Source organism: Chaetura pelagica, unplaced genomic scaffold, assembly GCF_000747805.2.
Source record: "Chaetura pelagica isolate M959 unplaced genomic scaffold, ChaPel_1.0 scaffold212, whole genome shotgun sequence".
NCBI classification, from domain to species: Eukaryota; Metazoa; Chordata; class Aves; order Apodiformes; family Apodidae; genus Chaetura; species Chaetura pelagica.
In genome coordinates this window covers 161,320-180,435 of record NW_009952365.1, presented here as the reverse complement: position 1 = coordinate 180,435, position 19,116 = coordinate 161,320, and the positions used below count along the sequence as shown (strand labels likewise).

At 43.5% G+C, this 19,116-nt stretch overlaps 1 protein-coding gene across 1 annotated transcript in view; it reads right to left on the bottom strand.

Moving 5' to 3' along the window:
- NFIA (nuclear factor I/A) overlaps positions 1-19,116 on the bottom strand; it is a 243,208-nt gene that overhangs the window by 67,448 nt on the left and 156,644 nt on the right. The window contains exons 3-5 of the mRNA XM_010007955.1: positions 17,401-17,475; positions 8,151-8,268; positions 5,523-5,650 (exon numbers count right to left, since the gene is read on the bottom strand). Of these exons, the coding sequence (XP_010006257.1) occupies positions 5,523-5,650; positions 8,151-8,268; positions 17,401-17,475 (321 nt within the window). The remainder of the gene's footprint in view (positions 1-5,522; positions 5,651-8,150; positions 8,269-17,400; positions 17,476-19,116) is intronic.

Below are 19,116 nucleotides of genomic sequence, written 5' to 3'. Positions count from 1 at the left end.
TTGAATCATTGGCAGTAATGTAGCACAGTCACTGGAAACTTCTCTGAACCCTGAGTTAGTGTGTGGCTTCAAGTCTTTTGATGAGCCCACAGACCTTTCGCCTGAGGACAGATCAGATGCACTCTGCATCCCTGATGCCAGGACATACTACACATATTTTATCTTCTAGTTAGTGCCAGGCAACAACCATGTTTAGGGCATAAAGAATGAATAAAGAACACAATCTAGGATCTCCCTTACACCACTTTCTCTGGCATTTCCAAGATATAATTCTGAACAGACTCTGAAAACAAACTCTTGCGGTCATCTGTTCTATGCCTGAATGAGTCTTTCTGTTGTGTAAGGAATAAATAAAAGTTTCTTAGAGTTTTCTTGAGTGCAGAGAATCTGCTAAAAAGAAAGCCTACGCCAGATTTAAAAAAAGGGTTATTGAAACAAGAGTTTGGACTGGTTGCCTGCATATGGTTGTTCCATAACCAGCAATGGGGAAAGACGTGGTACCATAAGTTAGAGGTCACTGTCACTGCAGGAAATATTCTGAGACAGGACTGCAGCTCCTCCTCTGCATAGAAACTGCTCAGAAATTATTTTCAGACAGTCCCATAGATGGTGACATGAGAATAAGAAGCACTAGCCTGAGTGGTGTAGCGAGCAATCATGAAGCTGACTTCAATAGCATCTTAACTACCAAAGACGTGTCCAGCAGTCTAACAGGGAGCTCTCTGCCTTGCTGCAGGTTCATATAATATTATCAACTTCATGAGCCCCTGGAACTGTCAATATGTCTTTAAGTCATGTACTGCAAGTGTTATCACTAATTCCTTAAGGTTTTTGCACTGAAAGTCTCATTTGGTTCCTGGAGTTTTCAAGGGGAAGACACAAAAGAACCTAGCACAGAATTAAAAAACTTCAACCTGTAATTAGGGTTACCCCTATGACAAGCAGAGCTGCCACAGAACTGAACACAGGCCAGCTTTGTACATAAGTTCAAATCCAGTGTGGTGTTGCCTTATTTTCTTACTAACATCATCTTTATCCTCTCTTGCCCTTCTCAGTTAACAAGAGTTATGGGCTGAAAGTGCTGAGATAAAGTAATGGTAAGGAGGATACCGCAAAAGGTATTTGAAAAGCAGAAGTAATTTACTACATGTCTGCTTTGTTTTACTTCCTAAGCCTTCCTGTTGTGAAAGGAAATTCATCTTTTCTGGCAGACTCCAGCCTTTTTAGGCCTGAGAGCTCCCCAGGAGCTTTCGAGGGCAGGTAAATGGATGCAAGTCTCAAGGAGTACAGTACAAGGAACATGGAATTAATGTTGGGTTTTGCTTTGGCTGTCACATCTGACGTATAAGTAGAGTGCTATCCTTGCTTTCAAGAAGTGTTTAGATGTAAGCAACACAAGGCTGAGTCCTCTGCTCGTTATGATGAGTCAGAGATGCCAGCAATGGAAAGGTCATGTTGCTGGTGGGAGAAGCATGGAGGATCTATGCTCAGGAAAGTCTCCACGTGAGACAGACGTCAGGGTGCTCTGAGTCCCAAGGCCCTGGGATGTAAAAGCAGAGAGGAAGGATGTGGATGGACAATAGGTGCAGCCTGTGTTCTGCACGCAGCAGAGAGCCCAAGAGTAGGCACAGGGGAAGCATCTACTGCCTAATCTAAATAGCACACAGAGTGGTTTTGTCCTCTTCTGTTCTCCTGCCAGTTTGCACATATGTTCTGAGTATACAGCCTGCCCTCCAAAGACCACTTACAGGGGCAATCACAGGGAAGCAAAGCAGGAAGAAAGTATCCAAAAAGGGAATTTGTTCAAGAGAAAAAAATGGAGACAGATGTAGAGCGACTAGTCACGGCTGGCGGTAAATAACCCTCTGCCTGGAGTGCTCTCGTTCTCTAAGAGGAGTTTGCATATTCCATTTCATATTTCCTTTCTAGGAAGTAAAATCTTTGTTTTCCTGGCATTTGTTCTTTTTTTTTTTTTCCCCTGTACACTTTTTCCCTTCTGCGTGGTCTAAAATTGTCTTTTCATTTTCCCTTTCTCTTTTATGTTGTGCTCTCTTCAATTGCGACATTTCTCCAACCACCCGCTCACATAGACTTAATTTCCCTGCACTGTTCCAGGCAACATCTTTCAACCCTCTCATAGTCTCTGTGCCATGAGCACTTCCCTCTGTCTCTACATGTGCACAAGCATACGGGTGCTTCACACCTGCTCCTGCGTTACAGTCGCCCCTTTTTTCTCATGTGCACACCTCAGAATTAAGCAAATGCAACACACATAGACAGAATATTCATCCTCTCACCCCCATAAACCTGTCAAGGCATATAGGCCAAAAAGCTATCTCTGCATAAATCTAAATCTCCTGCGAGGAAGCAATCTACTCAAAGGCAATAAAGCCAAAGGATATATTATTATCTTTGGTGTGGATCCTACTGGGCTGGGAGGCTGGCTGCTGGCTCCTCTCTGAACTTTCCTTCCCAGCCAGAGCAGCCATCCCACAGACAAGTCTAAGCTTCCTTTCCTTGGTTTGATTTCCTCCTCCCATTGTTTGGCCAGTAACCCAAAGGACAGGGTTTAATTATGGAGTTTGGAAATCTGGCTTATGCTGCTCTGCCAGCACAGGATAAAACTTCAGCCTGCCTTCTGAACCAGCACCATTCTGCACTGTTGATACATGCATTATCCCATGCAGCATAAAATGAACCACATGGAAGAAATGCCAAGTCAAACAAAAAGATGGTTTTAGTCTTTAAACTTCTACTGTGAATTTCACTGAGAAAAAAAACAAAACACTGAAGCTCGGAGATTATTCTGTGTTAAAACTGTGCCATCATTTTGACTGCAGATTAAATAAATGGCAAGGCCTTTTTCTGGACAGGAGAGACTTTGGAAAGAATGGATAGGAAAGAGGTCCAGGCTCCAAAGCTCCCCTCTCAGAGAGGAACTGCAGAACATCACCAGGTAATACAGGATGTTAACATAATTTGTATGGCTTTCAGGTGACCAATATATTTTCTCCCTATTGAAGACTCGTAAAACATTTAACACTTCTGGAGATAAAGCACCCATGTAAAATTCAGAGGGTCAGACTTTAATATCAGACCCATGTGTGATTTCCAGGGTAAGGCAAGGCACTGGGCCCAGCACCACAGCAGGATCTGTCCCTCAGTGGGAAGCACCATGTGCCACGTCACCCTGGCATAGAAGGACACTTCAGTACTGATTTGTCCTTCACCACTGATGAGCTGTGGCTCTTTAGGTGATCTCTCTGCCAGCTGTGCTCTTGCAGTGACCCTGTTTTACAGAGAAGCTGAGGCAAGGAATTCAGAGGAGAGGCTGCTGGAAAGCCACAGAACTATTGGGGTGGGGCTGCATGGATATAGCATAAAGATGGTTTGAAAGTGAATCCCACGCAGGCAGGAGAAAGCTCTTTTCCTTCACAGCTGTGACAGTGATAGATGGCTTGGTGAATCTGAGCTATATCTAGTTGGTACCTGGCTTGAGTCCCTGATGTTGCAAGGTGATTTTCTGCCATTTTACAGGCAAGACTAAGCAGAACCTGGAATTCTTCTGTAGTACGTGAGGAAGGTAATGAGGAAGGAAGGACTTTCTCTTCTCTGACTCATTCTTACCTCTCTAAGCATCTCAGGAAGTTTAATATGGCAGTTGTGCTTCTTGATGATGAGCACCCAGTAGTGCCAAGAGTGGTGGAGGTGCTTTGGAGGGGTAAGGCTTTAGGTACTTCTTTGTTCCACCTCAGCAGCTCAGTGCCACCACCTAGCCAGGACTTGGATGAGACAGAGGGGATGACCACATGTGGAGAAAACCACCAGAGGTGACAACAGAATTAATAGCCAACCTCTGGCTGTTGCACAAATGGAGAACATTTGTTATTAACAGAGAGGACCCCAAACTTTGGAGGGAGTTAGCCCCAGTCTGACAATGATGCAGAAGCAGTGACCCAGTCAGCTTTTAGCCATCTGTGCCTGCAGAGGAGGTTGTGATCTCTCCCTTTCAATGGGCACTGAGCTTTTGTTTGTGTTTTTGCCGCTCCATGAGCAGACTAGTTTAGTACAAGGTGAAGCTCTGCCTCACATCATCTGGAGCCTGGAGATGATGGAGGAAACAGCCCCTAGTGTCTCCTGAGCAGTAGAAAACACCAGAGCCCTGGGGATGGCGGCAGCAAGGCAGTCACGGGGAGCCTGGCACTTGTCTGCCTGCAGGTCCACCCTCTCCTCCTGCCAAAGTGCCACATCTGCAGTCAATAAGGGCCCACAAGCTGGCTCCTCCTCATTAGAGGAGAGAGGGCAGCTGGCAGGGGATCCTCCAAGGGCTCTGAGGCACGGGAATCAGTCCACTCCCAGTCTGGAATAGCCCAAATTTGGTGACTTTCTGGGCATGCTGTAAAGGACAGCTGTTTGACAGGGTCTCCAGAGAAAGATGTGGGTATGTTTCCTACATGATGAAGGATATAGGTGGCTGGCCAAGTGCCCACAGAACTGATTTTAATGCTGTTCAGGTTGAATTTACTTTTTTGTGTTGTATAGTTCATTATACACTACGCCCTGGACAGGCATGTGTTGTTTCAAAACAAACACAAACAGTATTATTTTAAATCCAAACAAACAAGAAAGAAAAAAAATTCATATTGCGAAAGACCCTTTGGGCTGCTTAGAGGGCCTTCTCAAGCACTGGGAGTCTGAAGATGAAAGCACTGCTTGCCGTCATCTAACAAATAAGACTTCTGATATTTTTACTGGCAACAAATACCTGATTATTTCGCTGTAAGCAAAACTGTGGGATTAACTTCACCTCTGCATGCACTGACCCAGAAAAATATTTCCAATAGTATTAAGCACCCAGATGATCTCAGGATAAGTGATCAATGGACAGTTAAGTATGCAACATAACACAACCCAAAAGATGATCAACAAGGAGGATCACACACAAAAATTAACTGAGAAGAGGCAGAAGAGCTGCTTCCTAAACCTTATGAAGTGTAATGCCCAGTGATATCTATTTTGATATGAAGCCTCCAATCACACTTCATAGTGTTACAGATTAATACAACAACTCCTTCTGTAAAACTCTTAAAAGTCATTACTAAGTGAGCTTAAGTGTTGTATAACGCTTGAAAAGTCCTTCTACCTTATATAAGTTTGCGGATATTTATTTAAACAGCGTAACTCTAGGGCACAGTCCAGACAGGTACTGCTTTTTGCTAGGCAGTTATCACCGCTATCCCAGAGCTGAATCTGGACGTTTTGAACAGAAAAAAACTGCCTATCTTTTGCTGAATTATTTAAATACTTCAGATATTTGGCCAAAATACAAAAGTGACACACTACAGAAACATTCACAGCTGCAGGAGCAATAAAACCACTACCATATTGTCATTAGACTGACCTCAGAAGAAGTTACAAGATGTTCAGAATTGATTACCCTTCTAGGCAGCATTCAGTGTTTTCTGATAACAAAACAGAGCATCTGGAGATGATGTTTTTGGGCTCTGAAAGCCATGGCTTACCTGGCTCCACTTCATGCCATCCACTTGACTGGCTGCCACTTCCTGGAGAGCGCCCTTGGCTTGTATAAAATGGCTCCTCACCAGGACTGTCCATCTCATCCTCCACAGACTTGAGACGTTTTGTAGAGCTGAGAAAGTAAAAACATACAACAAATGCTGTATGTATGGAGAAAAACAAAGGCACTTCTGTTGGGATTTATCTTGTTTGGCCTGCTTGAGACCAACTTGGTCATGGGAGCTATAACAGTTTTAGGGCCCTGAGAAGGGGAAGGTGAGAGTTCTGCACAGCCATCTTGCCCGCTCAACCTCTCAGCAATCATGTTTTGTTTCTGATTCGCTTCATTTCCAATCTCTAAGCTTCCATGAGATACAAAGCAACCTCTCACAAATCCAGACTGAACCCTTACACATACGTTAGTTTAACTAGAAGATGGTTTAGCCTGGTTTAAGGATGGTTTAGGACGTTTTTCAAAATGCACAGAGGTCAATAAAAAGGCAGGAATTTAATCTCTATTGTGTGAAGTTTGACTTTGAGTGAATATGGTAATGACACCCAAGACTTATTTTAACTGTCAGATTTTTCCGCAGCTCATTCGGAAAGACAAATTGTTTATCAGGTCAAACTTATATCTTCAATCTTTTAACTGTAGACATTAAATTAACCCAGACTTCAGTCCCATAAGAAGAAGAGGAGACATGTGAATGATACAAGAATCAATTTTTGGTTCAAACATTCATATTATCCTACAAGTACAGTCACTTTACTCTGCAACTGTATGCCACCAAGCATAAAAAGCCCCCAGCAAGTATCTCTGGCCAGTGCCAGTACTAAAGGATTCCCTTGTGATCTATCACATCTCCCTCACAAAAGGCTCAGGAGACAAAAGACCCTTTCAGTGGTCTCTGGTGGCCACTGACTCAGACTCCAGTAGTTCTGCAGGGTGAGGATCCCAAAGCCAAAGACTCTCAGCTTGGCTCAACTTTCCATAATGAGTTGTACAGACTGTGTAGGGACGTTACTGAGAATTTCTCTTCTAAGTACTTTCCAAGGCTGGGCCAGCTCACTTTTTTCACCAAATCTGTATTCTATTAAGACTCAAGGCATTCAAGAACAGGCTCCTCTGTGTAGGGGGAACATATTTCACAGACATAAAATATTCCACTGCAATTTCTATTGGCTTAAAACTTGCAGGCTATCTGCTGCTCCCCACCCAAAGCTCTGCACAGGTAGGAGCTGGTGGGTATGCAAAATCAGTTGGTGAGAAACATGAAGAATAAGTCTTGAGGAATGTGTGGAATGCAGGTTTGGCCATTCCTTAATTTAGAGAGTTGTTATGTGTCAATAGGGGAAACTGTGTGCATACAATATAATTACCACCTAATAATTCTGCTGAGTCTGTGTATTTAAGGAATATTTTTTTTTCTGACTGGGAACAGCCTAATGAGAGGAAAACAAACATATTACCAAGTTATTAACTACCCATGCTGTTTATAATTAGCTCCTTATCAGTGGTAGCTATTTGCAGAAGAATAGAAGAACAACAACTGAGCTCTTAAGTAACATTAATAACCTCACTTTTTTTTCTTCTGGAGTCACAAGTAAATTCTACCTGAAAATGGTGCTAATGATGAGCACCGTAGGGTAGGCAGTTTACAGACGAAAAAGAAGGAGCACAAAGTTTTTAATTTATGTGTAATGGGAGTTGTAGTCACTGAGCTTTATAACATGCACACTAAGTGCAAGATGTAGAACGTTCTTCTAATCACTATAAACTGTAATAAGCTATTGCAAAGAGCCTCTCTTTAAATATTGTTTTGTTTTAAAAATTAAAACAGGAGCTATACACAAGCCACAGAAACTTTTCATGTGTGTACTTGCTTACTTCAAAGCTGGTGGCACTACAGACTCAAATAAAAACGTGAAAGAACCCTGGGCTGAAGTAAGACTTTCTTCTCATGTCTTTGAAATAACTGATCTATTTTGGTTGTGGGGGAAAAAAAATAATAAATCTGGTTCTTTAATAGTGTTCAAGACTACTAGAGTAAGTGGATGTCTCATGGATGGAAGGCAAAAAATAAAAAATATCCTTGTTTGATATTTGGCACCTAAGCCAAAATCTAAATCAGACTGGGCAGTCACTTGCATTAACAGTTCAGTTTTCCAAAGGCTGTGTCACAAATTTCTAAATGCTGTATGAAAATGTGCATGATGGGCCTAGGTCCTACAATGCTGTTAAGTCTCACAGATAATACTTCTTACAAAAAAAGAATGCATATAAATCTAGCTTAAGACTTTCCTGCTAAGACAAAGTGGCACATCTCAATATGCTCCAAACTCTTCTGCCATAAGTGAAACTCCAACAATTCCAGTGGAACTTCTCCTGATACACCGAGACACAAACCAAAAGTTATACAGGTTAATGCAGCAGTTTTTCTTTGAAACATGTATGTATAAAAAGAACATTAACAGCAGTCCTGTTGAACTTTCAGCTCTGTGAATCTGAAACAGCTCCACATCTTGAGGCCCCCAAACAGCTTGTCAAAGAATTTAATGGTTACTTTCCCAGATGAGTAATGATGCTGGCCTGGGTTTCCAAGTAACCCAGTAGTAGGCAGATATTAAATTACCTGGTAGAGGATGTGCTAGGTAAAGACCTCCTCATTGCTCCTGGGCTCATGCTGTAGTATGAAGAACTTTCCAAATCTGAGAGGGAGAAATTAGGGCCTGTTCCTGCAGCTATCGGTGCTGGGGAAACAAAAGAGATTGCAGTCAGTAAGTCATGTGAATAACGTATGAATTGCACTTGAAAATTACTTTGTGCTTCCTCATGACTGTGTTTAGTTTCATGATGAGAACAGGTGGGACATGGAAATTAGGAAGTACTAATGGTAACTGGCATGGCAATCAAGAAAATGTCAATTTTATCAAGAATGCAATGTTCCGTGACACAGACTTTTTCTTACATTCCTCCAAAGGTATTATTTTCTTTTAAAAAAATAAACAATTGTGGCAAGACTTCCTCTTTAAGCACTGCTTTTATATTAATATCATTCTAATGACTAATGAAACTTGTTGCTTTTGCTTTTAGGACAACATTGCATCTATTGGCATAGTTACAAACAGGCTGTATCATCCCTCTAGTGTGCTTGGCATAAACTATAAGCAGCATAGGCAGGAAAATACACCTCAGGACCTTTGGGATATACGTGAGGTACATCCATAAGCACAGAGGTTACAAATGCTCCTTGGAGAAAGCAGAAAAGCAGATGAGAAACCCTGCTTGTGAACATCAGAGTTTTCCTCCGGCCTCTCCTCCAGTTGAACGAGAGCTTGAGACATTACTCTCAGAAACTTTCGTCCAGCAGCTACCTTCCCACTGTTCACCTCTCATTACCTTATCCAGCACCCAAATTTTATTGCAAAGTATATGAAAATCTTTCATTTCCCTGTTCTGGAGCCTTGGTTTTACACTAAGACATAATGAATTCCTACACACCCTGAAGTTTGCAGGCACAAGCCTATGAACCCCATGTGCCATATCCTTCTGGGAACAGAGAAGGAAGAGAGCAGTTTAATGTTAAAAGTCAACAGATTATGCATTTCATGAAGAAATGTGACTATACTGCACTGGGTCCCATGTCCACTGCTGCTGCTCCAGTGCTATTTACAGTACAACACAACTTTGGGAGTTGACAACTACAGATCATGATTTTCTCTCACATCCCAGACACATCTGAAAAAGGATGTACTGCACAACAAAACACACAAGCTTGGCCTGAAATGTATTGTCTGAGAGCCCTGATTCACAGCAACAAAGGCAAAGCAGTCTCAATGCCACACATGGATGCTGAGCCAAGTTTAATCTTTGGTCTGAGAATCTGGCCCATTTTCAAACATGAAAAAATCTTTCACTCCAACAGAGCAGGAGTGAGGAAATGAAGATGGGATAGCTCCTATCACCCAGCAAACATGTCTGGACTGAAACATAGGCTTCTGGGAGTGCTGCCATTGACTGTAACAGGGCCAGTTTTTTACCCCAAGTCTTAAGGAGCTCACAGTGTCAGATGTGACCAAGGAATAATGTAGCATTGCAGCTGCCTCATCATCCCCACAAGACAATTAGTTTTGTTTGGCAGGGATCTTCTAAGAATGTCATTGAGACAGAAAGGGAACAGCTTGGATAGTGACGGACTTCTAAAAGCATGGGACGGAAAATACACAACGCCATTAAAACTCGAGAAAATCTGGAATGATCATTAAAAGGAATTAAGTTGGGAAGTAATTTATGACAAGAACACTCAAATCCTTTGTTATCTTCTCTTAACTATCATACGCTTCCTGCACACTGAGTATATGAGAGGATATGTTAACAGAAAGAAAGAAAAATTAAGCACAGTAAAATTAACTCATTTTATCAATTTGTGCTTTCTGCAACAGTTTCCTGACAGCAGCTACAAGAGGCTGTAAAACTGATGAATTTGCATGGAAAAAGAAACTGGTGTAAGTAATTTGTGTAAAAGGTAGCATGGACATGGACTGCTATAATTCAGACACCCTGCAGATAGCACACTGCTGCAGTGTGAGCAGTTATGGGTTAGAAAAATGACCACACTGCAGTCAGTCTGACTTGAATGGAAATCAATCATAAAGGTAGTCTCTGCAGCATCTACTCCACAGTTTTCAGCAACTTTCTTGCCAAACAGATTTGTGCTCTGTAAACCCTTTGTTGATCAATTCCTTTGCACCCTCTACCTGCCGAAGCCTAACTCACAGGTTAGAGCACACTATTTCCCAAACAGGAACATTAAAAGGCAAACACTAACATTAAAGCACCGTTTCTTTCTGAGGCATTATGGGTTTCCTAGCCATTGCAAGATTTATTAAACAGTTTTACTCCAAAAAGATACGGAAGAAAAACTGTGGATAACCTTTCTCTTCTTTTTCTCACTTCCTCCTGTTTATTGCTGTCTCCCAAATCCTCAACATTTCTGTTTCAACCCTTGAACTGGCCTTATAGGAAAATGTATCTCCAGAGCAGGGGTGGGGTAGGAACAACATACTGCTAATGCTGTGCAAACTCAGCACAAAGCAGAAAGGACTAATCACACAGTAATTTTCACCTGGGTAGGAAATGTGAGGGATGCTTTGTTTGTCACAGGCCAAACCACCTTGTCACACTCAGGAGCCCACTTGCAACCTGAGGGTTAAAAACCAAAACCCACCTCAGACACACACCAGCAGATCTAAGCAGCAGAGGTTCCTGTGGTGCAAGCACCTGAAGCCCCTTGGCAGCCCTCACCATCCTGCCACAGCCAGCCCAAGGCTGTGGCCCTGCAAGCGCTGTGGGAGATGTTCCACAGGGATAAGCTGTCCTGAACTCCCTTCTCCTGCCTGCCTGACAGGCACATATTCTCGGCCTGTCTTTCAACAAAGGGTGTTTGTACCTTTGCTAGCAGTTACCCCATTTACCATCACGAAACAGAGCAACAAGCCGACTGCAGAGCCTGTCAGGAAGAGGTTAATGTTTCTCAGCTGCTTGGCGGGAAGGTGGCTGCCTCTGCCCGGCTGGAATTTGGTTGCAGGGATCTGCTGCCTGGCATCTGCCTCCTCTAGTCACCCTCGTGCCAGGAGGCATCCGAGCCTGCTCCATATGGCTTTTCACGCTGCCTTTGTGGCCTGCCCACCTCGCACGGGCCTCGGGAGCTGAGAGGACACTCGCACGATCTGCAGCACGGCCTGCTAAGGCTGCAGCTCTGCAGGCTGAGCAAAGGGAGCCAAGTGCTGAAAGCTGTGGTAAAACCCTGTCTAAACGAAACTTTTTCACTCCAGCATCTGACAGCTCCACCACAAAACCTCCCTACACCACTTTTCCACAACTCAGGAACAGGCTCTGAGCCATCAGGAAGGCACAGCATTCCCGGGAAGCTCCAGGCTGGCCCAGCCTGTTTGCAGCGCACAGAAACCCCAGGCCCCAAGGGGGAAAACAGGCCACTTCCCTCCCTGTAGAAACACTCTGCAGCAAAGTGACCTTCTGATAGCTCAGGAACATCTCCCAAACAGGAAAGGATGTCAGAAATTGCACTTGCGAGTCAAAACAACAGTCTCCACCTACGCGCTGTGCCGGCATCGAGGTGTCATCTGAGCCCGGGCTCCGGCGTGGGGTGAGGACACGGGACCCGTTCTCTCACCCCATGGTGTACCCGGGCTTTCCAGGCAGCTCTGCCCGCTCTCAGCTGCTGGCATCACATTAAACCCCACCCCCCCGGTGTGCATGGGACATGTTTCCCTCTCTCCAAGGGGCAGAAGGAACTGGTTTGCCCAGGAGGAGGAAGGTGGGAGCTCCTGCCTGAGCACCAGTGCTGTGCTGCTGCCAGCTTGTTAGCTCAGGTCCCTGCCCCAAGCGTCAAGAAAAATCACAGAGAAATTAACAAAAAGCTCTCTGACTTAACCCAACTGGGAATATTTATTTTGAAAAAATTATTGAATTATAGCAGAGGAAACCCACCATATGAAACTAGCCAGGCTGGCATTTGTCTTCCTTGGAATACAGCTCTCTCCTCTACTCATGTTAATATTTAGTTTCTCTTTTTTCCATCTTTATGTATTTATTTGTACAGAGGGACTGGGATGTGACCAAGATCATTACATGTGTAACACTGCAGCGAAGTGATAATGTGTTTAAGGTTAAATGGGTGAAACATGACATTTGACTAATAAACTTTTTCCTGTGTTGTGACTCCATAAACAAAGGGAAACACACTGTGCTGCTGCTGCTGCTGCCGAGAGGAAAGGGGAGCTGGGCTGTGGGTTTTTTTTTTACACGGCCTTTGTTTCCTACACACTGTATCATTGGATTCAAAGAGGATTTGCCGAATACAACAGATATGAAATGTGTGATGTTCATTTTAAAATTACAAGTACAGCCTGCTATTGACCATCTAATTATGCTGAGTTCCATTTATAAACATAGCTAACCACTAAGTTTATAGAGACTTTTTGTGCTGCTTTAATAGGATATTGATCGAGAGCAAGGTTTGAGTGGACTGCCATTGAATTGTGTAATGGCATACAAAAGGCAAGGTCACGGCAACTGTTCACTCTATGCCTGCAGTCTATTTTTTATTATAATCTTTTTTTTTCTTCCACTCATACCCAAGCCCAAACAGCGTGTTTTGGATAGCAGTGCTTTGCTAAGGAACATACGAGTATCTTTTTAAATGATAATTTTCATGCTGCTGACTTTAACTACCTTCACTATTGTAATGCTTGGTATAGCAGAAAACATACAGGCTGCTGTTTACAGAGAGTTGGTTTATTACACCCCGGCTCTCACACACATGCTCTGGGTGGAGGAGAGTTTCTTCTCCCCTCCTGGGCTACAGGAAGGCAGCACCATACTCCCAGCCCTTTGCAGCCACCAGCCTGTCCCAGACCCACCAGAGGAGCCAGGGCACCTCACACCTTCCCACAGGCATCCAGTGGGTGCTGGGGCTGGCAGGACTCTCCCTGCAGTTTGTTCTTGGCTGTACCTGGCCACTGGCTGTCAAGGCGTGAGGAAGCTGTGCTTCCTCCGTGGCACTCGTGCTCCGTGCCTGGAGCAGTGACAATTACTTTCATTTCTAGCACTCAACAGCTTCAGCCCCTGCATCCGCTGCTGCTAACTAAGCCTGGCACCAGCCCCATCCAGCAGCCTCCATGTTGCAAGATCCTGAGCTTTTCAAAATGCCTTGGCCACAAAAGCACCTCTTACCTGTGGAATTAGTCTGGCTGCCTCAGGGATAATTAGCTGGACTGTGCCTGTGTTTGTACAGGAGTGGTAAGCAACTACATGTGCTCTTGTGGGTTCCCTGGCTCATTAGAAAGATTAAAAGTCACCCCGCTTGCTCCGTGCATCTCCTTCCTGCTCACAGCTAACGTCTTAGAACTCAAAGTGTGGCATTTTCAGTCCAGGGTGCAGTCAGAATTCCCTTGTTTATCAGCATGAAGAATGATGTCATTTTGACAAATAACACAGTACAAAACAAATATGTTTGATTTGGCTCTAGCGAATGTTCATAAATCCTAAATCTTTCCTCACATCCTGGGCAGTGCAGTTTATCTGGCTGCTTGAAGGACCTCCAAGGGAGGAGAACTTCCCAGCAGCTCTCTGCACAAGAGCACATGGTGTGGACTCAAAGCCAAGAGGGGAACAGCATTCCTGGTGCCTCTCTCCCCACTCCAGCCTGCCATGGCCTCCCAGTCTCTGCCAAGCCAGCAGGACTGTGCACTTGGCAGTGGCTTGGCACCACAGCCACCTCTCCACCAGCACCTTCTGCAGTAGGTATCCTCCAGTGCCCTGCAGATAGCTGCCTACAGTGAGTAATATATTTTCCTAACAAGGGTAGATGGGGAGAAGGTTTTGCTTGGCCAAGAGCTGGCTGTCAGTCCACAAGACGTGTACATCTCCAACGCTTCTGCTTCTGAGTCTTCTGCTGTCAGCCCGAACCTCTCTTGAGAGGGAAGAATGAAGTCTCTGTTATCTGAACGGGTCTCCCCAGTATCTGGGGTGACAGACAACACTTAGAAAACCGCTCACAGCCTTTGCTAGCTAATGTTGTAGAACTGAGAGCATGGTCTGCCACATCCACATCAGATGGGGTGGAGAGAGCAGTACTTGTTTTTCAGATAAACATTTATGATCTAATTTCTCTGTTTTACTAGGCTCTGCAAGATTCAGCAGCTGGGTACCGTTTTGAAAGAAAACCTGCATCTATGAGACTGAAGAAAGCAAGTTTCTGTTACAAAAACTGTCTAGACTTGTTTGATAGCTCACAGAAACTGTGATCATCAGCATGGATAGGCAAGACAGATAATGGTAACAGCTGACCTTTCGCTTGATTAATTCATTCCCCAAATTTGCATGATGGAGACAACTGCCTATTACTTGAGGCTCCCTGTCATGTGGACCTCTGGGAACTTTACTAAATAAACCTTGCACATAATTGCTACCAACAGTATTTCGTATGAGTAATTTTAGATAAAAGCAGCAAACCGCAGGCCAGTTAAAACTGTGGGAAATTACTTATTCTACCCGCATATTATCAATAGCAAGCATGGAATGACAAATTACAATAGATGGCCTCTTTGAAGACAGCAGAGACTAAACTTGAGGGCCCACTATGGACAGGAAGGCTTGTTCCTCCCCTAGCTAGGAGAAAGGATTTTTTAGAATGTAAAGCCAAGAGAATGTACTGAGGACATTTTGATTACTCAAGCTCCAGACTGTTAATCTCTGCTGGTGAGCCTGGATGATGGGTGTTCACAAGGTGAGCTCCCTAGAATGAAGGTAACCCATGGACTGATCTCCAATCATGACATAGGAACGCACAGAAAACCAGCAAGGGCAATACTGAAAAGCACACACTCTTTAGAAGACCTTGCCTGCCAATTTAGGCAATACACAGCAATTACTTTGTTGCTCTGTTATGTTAAACAATTCCTTGAATATGAGCATGCCAATTCATACTGGCTTAGCTGAGAGTTTGTTCCTAGACTCTACACTAAACATATCCTACTGGGTAGCCACGGCATGTCAGGCTGTGGGCTTCTCAGACCTCACAAAATAAACAAGGTTACAGCTGGTCAGTACATGTCTGGGGCATCTCCAAGGAAAATCCAGGGTGCTATCAAAAGCAGTGTAGCTAAATCAGTTGTTGGCACTCTTCCCTCTGAGTCAGTTCTGAAGTGATATCCCAATATGCTTTGGGGACACTATTTTTGGTAGAGGTGCTGGCTTGTAGACAGGATATAAAACTGAGGTCTTGACCTCCCAGATTATTAGAGCCCATGAAAAAGAGTGCAAACCCCCGTGTCTGGAACAGGAAAAAGATGAATCTTTTTATTTTGCCTCCCAACACATCCTTCTTGAATTTCTGATAAAGTTCATGCCTGTCCTGCTCTTCCTGCCTGCAGGTGCCCTAGAGTACTTCACACAGCAGCAGAAGGAATGTCTCAGACACAGTTCATAGTTTGGAAAACATGCTGAATGCTAAGATTTTTGATAGGATGCAAACTAAAATGACGTTTAAGTTTAGTTACAATAAAATATAATGGAAGATTAATAGGCATGAAATATTATGCTCATGAGGTCAGTGCCAAACTCCCAGGGAAGCTGGGACTGGGGCTGGCTGTGAAGGCTCAAGTCCTGAACAGGGGCACTTTTCTAGCAGCCCTGTCCTGTGCACACATGAAGCATGACTGACAGAGTCCAGAGGCAGTTCTGCTGTGTAGGGCTCCTACAGTAAAGATAAGATTGTGGTGAAGTGGGATGCCTTGCTGAGGGGGAGGGTGAATCCTCTGGGCTTCAAAAGCCTTACACTGTCACACTGGAATAAAGAGATATAACATGGAGACGTTCAAAGACTGGTGATAACTTGCTTTTGTCCACCATGGCTGCAGGTACCAGCAAGTTCATGCACACAGTGCAGGGAGTTAGATGTATTTAAACCCTTCAGAGGGTGAACTAATATGCAAATCTGCTGAGCACTTGCTAGCTTCTCTTGACTTCTGAGTTCTCTTAACTTCGTCCTTCTCACAAAATTCCCTCCAGTTCTCAGGGAAGAAAACTCAGGAGAAATGTCTGCCTCAAACTTTTTTTTCTCTCTGTTCTCTGATAACCATGTATCTTCTACACTCCATGCTTTTCTTGTAGCATCCTGTTTTTCAGTATGAAGCCAATTTACTAGCTAGAGCGAGGCTTTCCAAAAGAGGAAATAAACCAGAAAATCTGTGTTCTGACTCAAACCCACAGATTCTCTGCTAGGTTTGTGCCAGTCAGATTCCAGCCCCAAAAGGACTTAAACTACATGCTCAGAGCCAATACATAAACAAATATTCCTGCTGTCTAGGAGAACCATTGTAATGACTGGCTGTGCTAAAGAGATTGGTTACCAACAAAGGTTTCAAAGAGGCAAGTAGCTGAGTGGTTCACCTGAACAGTGGTAACTGGTGACAAAGTGATGTTATTGCACAGCTCTATACTCGCTGCAGAGATCCCCACAGGATTAGTACCTGGCTGACCAGAAGTCTCTGTGGAAGAGACTGTCCATACGCTCTCCTTGGACTATCTGGCTTATGTCATGACAAAATACAATCAATGCAACTTTGATCAATGAACAGGGTGGTGACAGGTACTCTTAATTCACTGTTGTTAGTGGGTATTGACAAGCCAGTAATGATCATGCTGCAGCGTGTCATTCATGCTGGGGGCATTAGCATTCTTTAAAGGTCAAAACGCAAATCCTTCTAGAAGACAGAATTCCATATAGTTAATGGAAAGTGCAGGTCTGGTGAAGTCAAGATGTACCCCTTTGCACAGCTTAGCTCAGAGCTGAAGCTGGTGCAGTTGTTGGCATTATTAACAGGTTTATCAATTTAGAGGTGTACAAATGTAAGCACTCACAGCATGGATGAACACAATGTGCAAAAACAGCAGAAGGAAATTTCCAGGCTTATGTGCACATTTCTAGAGGTCTGGTTAAAAAACAGTCCTTGGATCCTGCAAGGGATCCACCAGGTAAGCTGACCTCTGTAGGCATTTAGCTGTCCTCTGACACAGAGTCTGTCCATTTTCAGCTGGGTACCAGATGAAGTTACAACTTGCACATGTAAGTTGCAGAATGTAGATTTTTAAAATATACTTTAAAAAAATGTGCTATTTTATTTTCCCACATTAAAAGATGTGCCACATAGACACTGTCCACTGGTGAGAAGAAGGGAGAAGAAACTCTCAGTTTTTTAAGACACTGTTTCTGAGTTTGGGAATGGGCACGATAACGATCAAAGAAAAAAAACTGGGATTGCAGAAACCACATAAATTGGCCACAAAATGATACTTACTTTGTGAGACTCTTACTAGCTCAGTCACACTGAAAACACCTGATGTGACAAAACTGTCCTGGAAGCCCAAATGTCCTACAAAACAAACAGAGTGAGAGAACCACGATTAGCTTTAAACATTTAATGACAGTATTCTCAAATACTTTACTTTCATTTAGACTTAAAATGTGACATCTAATTTCCCACTTAGCAGTAATTATTGTTTATGTAGGTGGGTAACTAGTCATACAGCTATGTAGGCTGCTTTGTGGTTTCTATCTAGAGGTTAGGAAAGCTAGCATGACACATCAGCAGGGAGATTTTTACATGTTAAAGCATCTCAACAGGAAATCTGAAACAAAAGAGGACTATTTTAATAAACGGTTACCTTGGATGACCCCTAATGACTTCACAATTGAAATGAAAATACTGTACCTAGGAAACAGACAGGACAGCTAAGTTCTATAATCGTTTTAAACATTATTCTCTAAAGAAACATCTGATCAGGATTATCTATCCATTCATTCAAACAAAACAAGATTTAAAGATGTAGTCTTCATTTTTCTAAGGTTACACTAGGGAAATCTTAAAATAGAGGCCGGTTAAACAAATGCCTTCACCACAGAAAAAAACAATCCAACAGTTAAAACTAGTTTTTAAAAAGAAAAATAAAATCTCTGCATAAGAAAAGTACTAACGTTGAACTCTGGACTGTCTTTAGGAACCAGAGTGTACACTTCCACACTTGCCTCCCCCATGCAAGGAATGTCTCTACACTCGGTATCAAAATGTTATTACACTTTACATAACAGTATTTTCCTTCTTCTCTGAAAACATGCCTACCACCAAACGTTCATTTAATTTTCACGGGTATGATCAATTACAAAAGGAGCAGCTTTCAGGCTGCAACCCAGTGGAAATGTGCAGAGGGGGACACAGCAGTCCACCAAGGGCCAGACCTGGCCTGCAATTAAAGGTTTGCAGTTAGTCAGACAGACTGACCTCCTGCTTCTGAAATCAGGGTCGAAGGAGAAATCTCTGGATAAAGAGATTATTAAAAGAACTGTAAAGTCCTGCTTGTCCACAGGATAAGTGGCATACCTTTTTAGGTTGTCCTACTTAGAGTCACTGATTCCAGTGCACGCACACATATATTATTGAATGTTTTGCAGGGGCACCATCTGCTCTGTTGTTAATTGTTTGCCAGATTTGGTACGATGTTCCCATGGTCAGGATATTTTCCTGTACCCTGAGCTCATCCCGGCAATACCCACGTGCCTTCTTCTAGTGATCAGAGCAGTAAGACTAGTGCAAACTGCACATTCCACAGAAGCACAGAATTGTCACAGTTGGGAAAGACCTCTAAGATCACCCAGTCCAACTACCAACCCAGAAAAAACCACCATGCCCACTACAGCACGTCCTGATTTGCTCTCCTGGCTTTCCTTTGGGCTTGTTTAAAAATCCCAACGTATCCCATTGCCCCTCCTACCTGCAGAATGGGAAGTAAAATAAATGCATCTTAAGTGCAGGACTACAGAAGGGGCCATGCCAGGAAAAGGTTTGGGAGAGATCTGGAGGGAGGTCAGTGTTCATACCCAGCCAAAATCTTAGGGAATTCCGCTTCTGCATGGGAGAACGTCCCTGTTTCTGTGAGGATCCTACGGTGCCAGATGAACGCAGTCACTAAGCTAACAGACTTGAGACAAGTTTCTACATCAGGCATGTCTTTATACT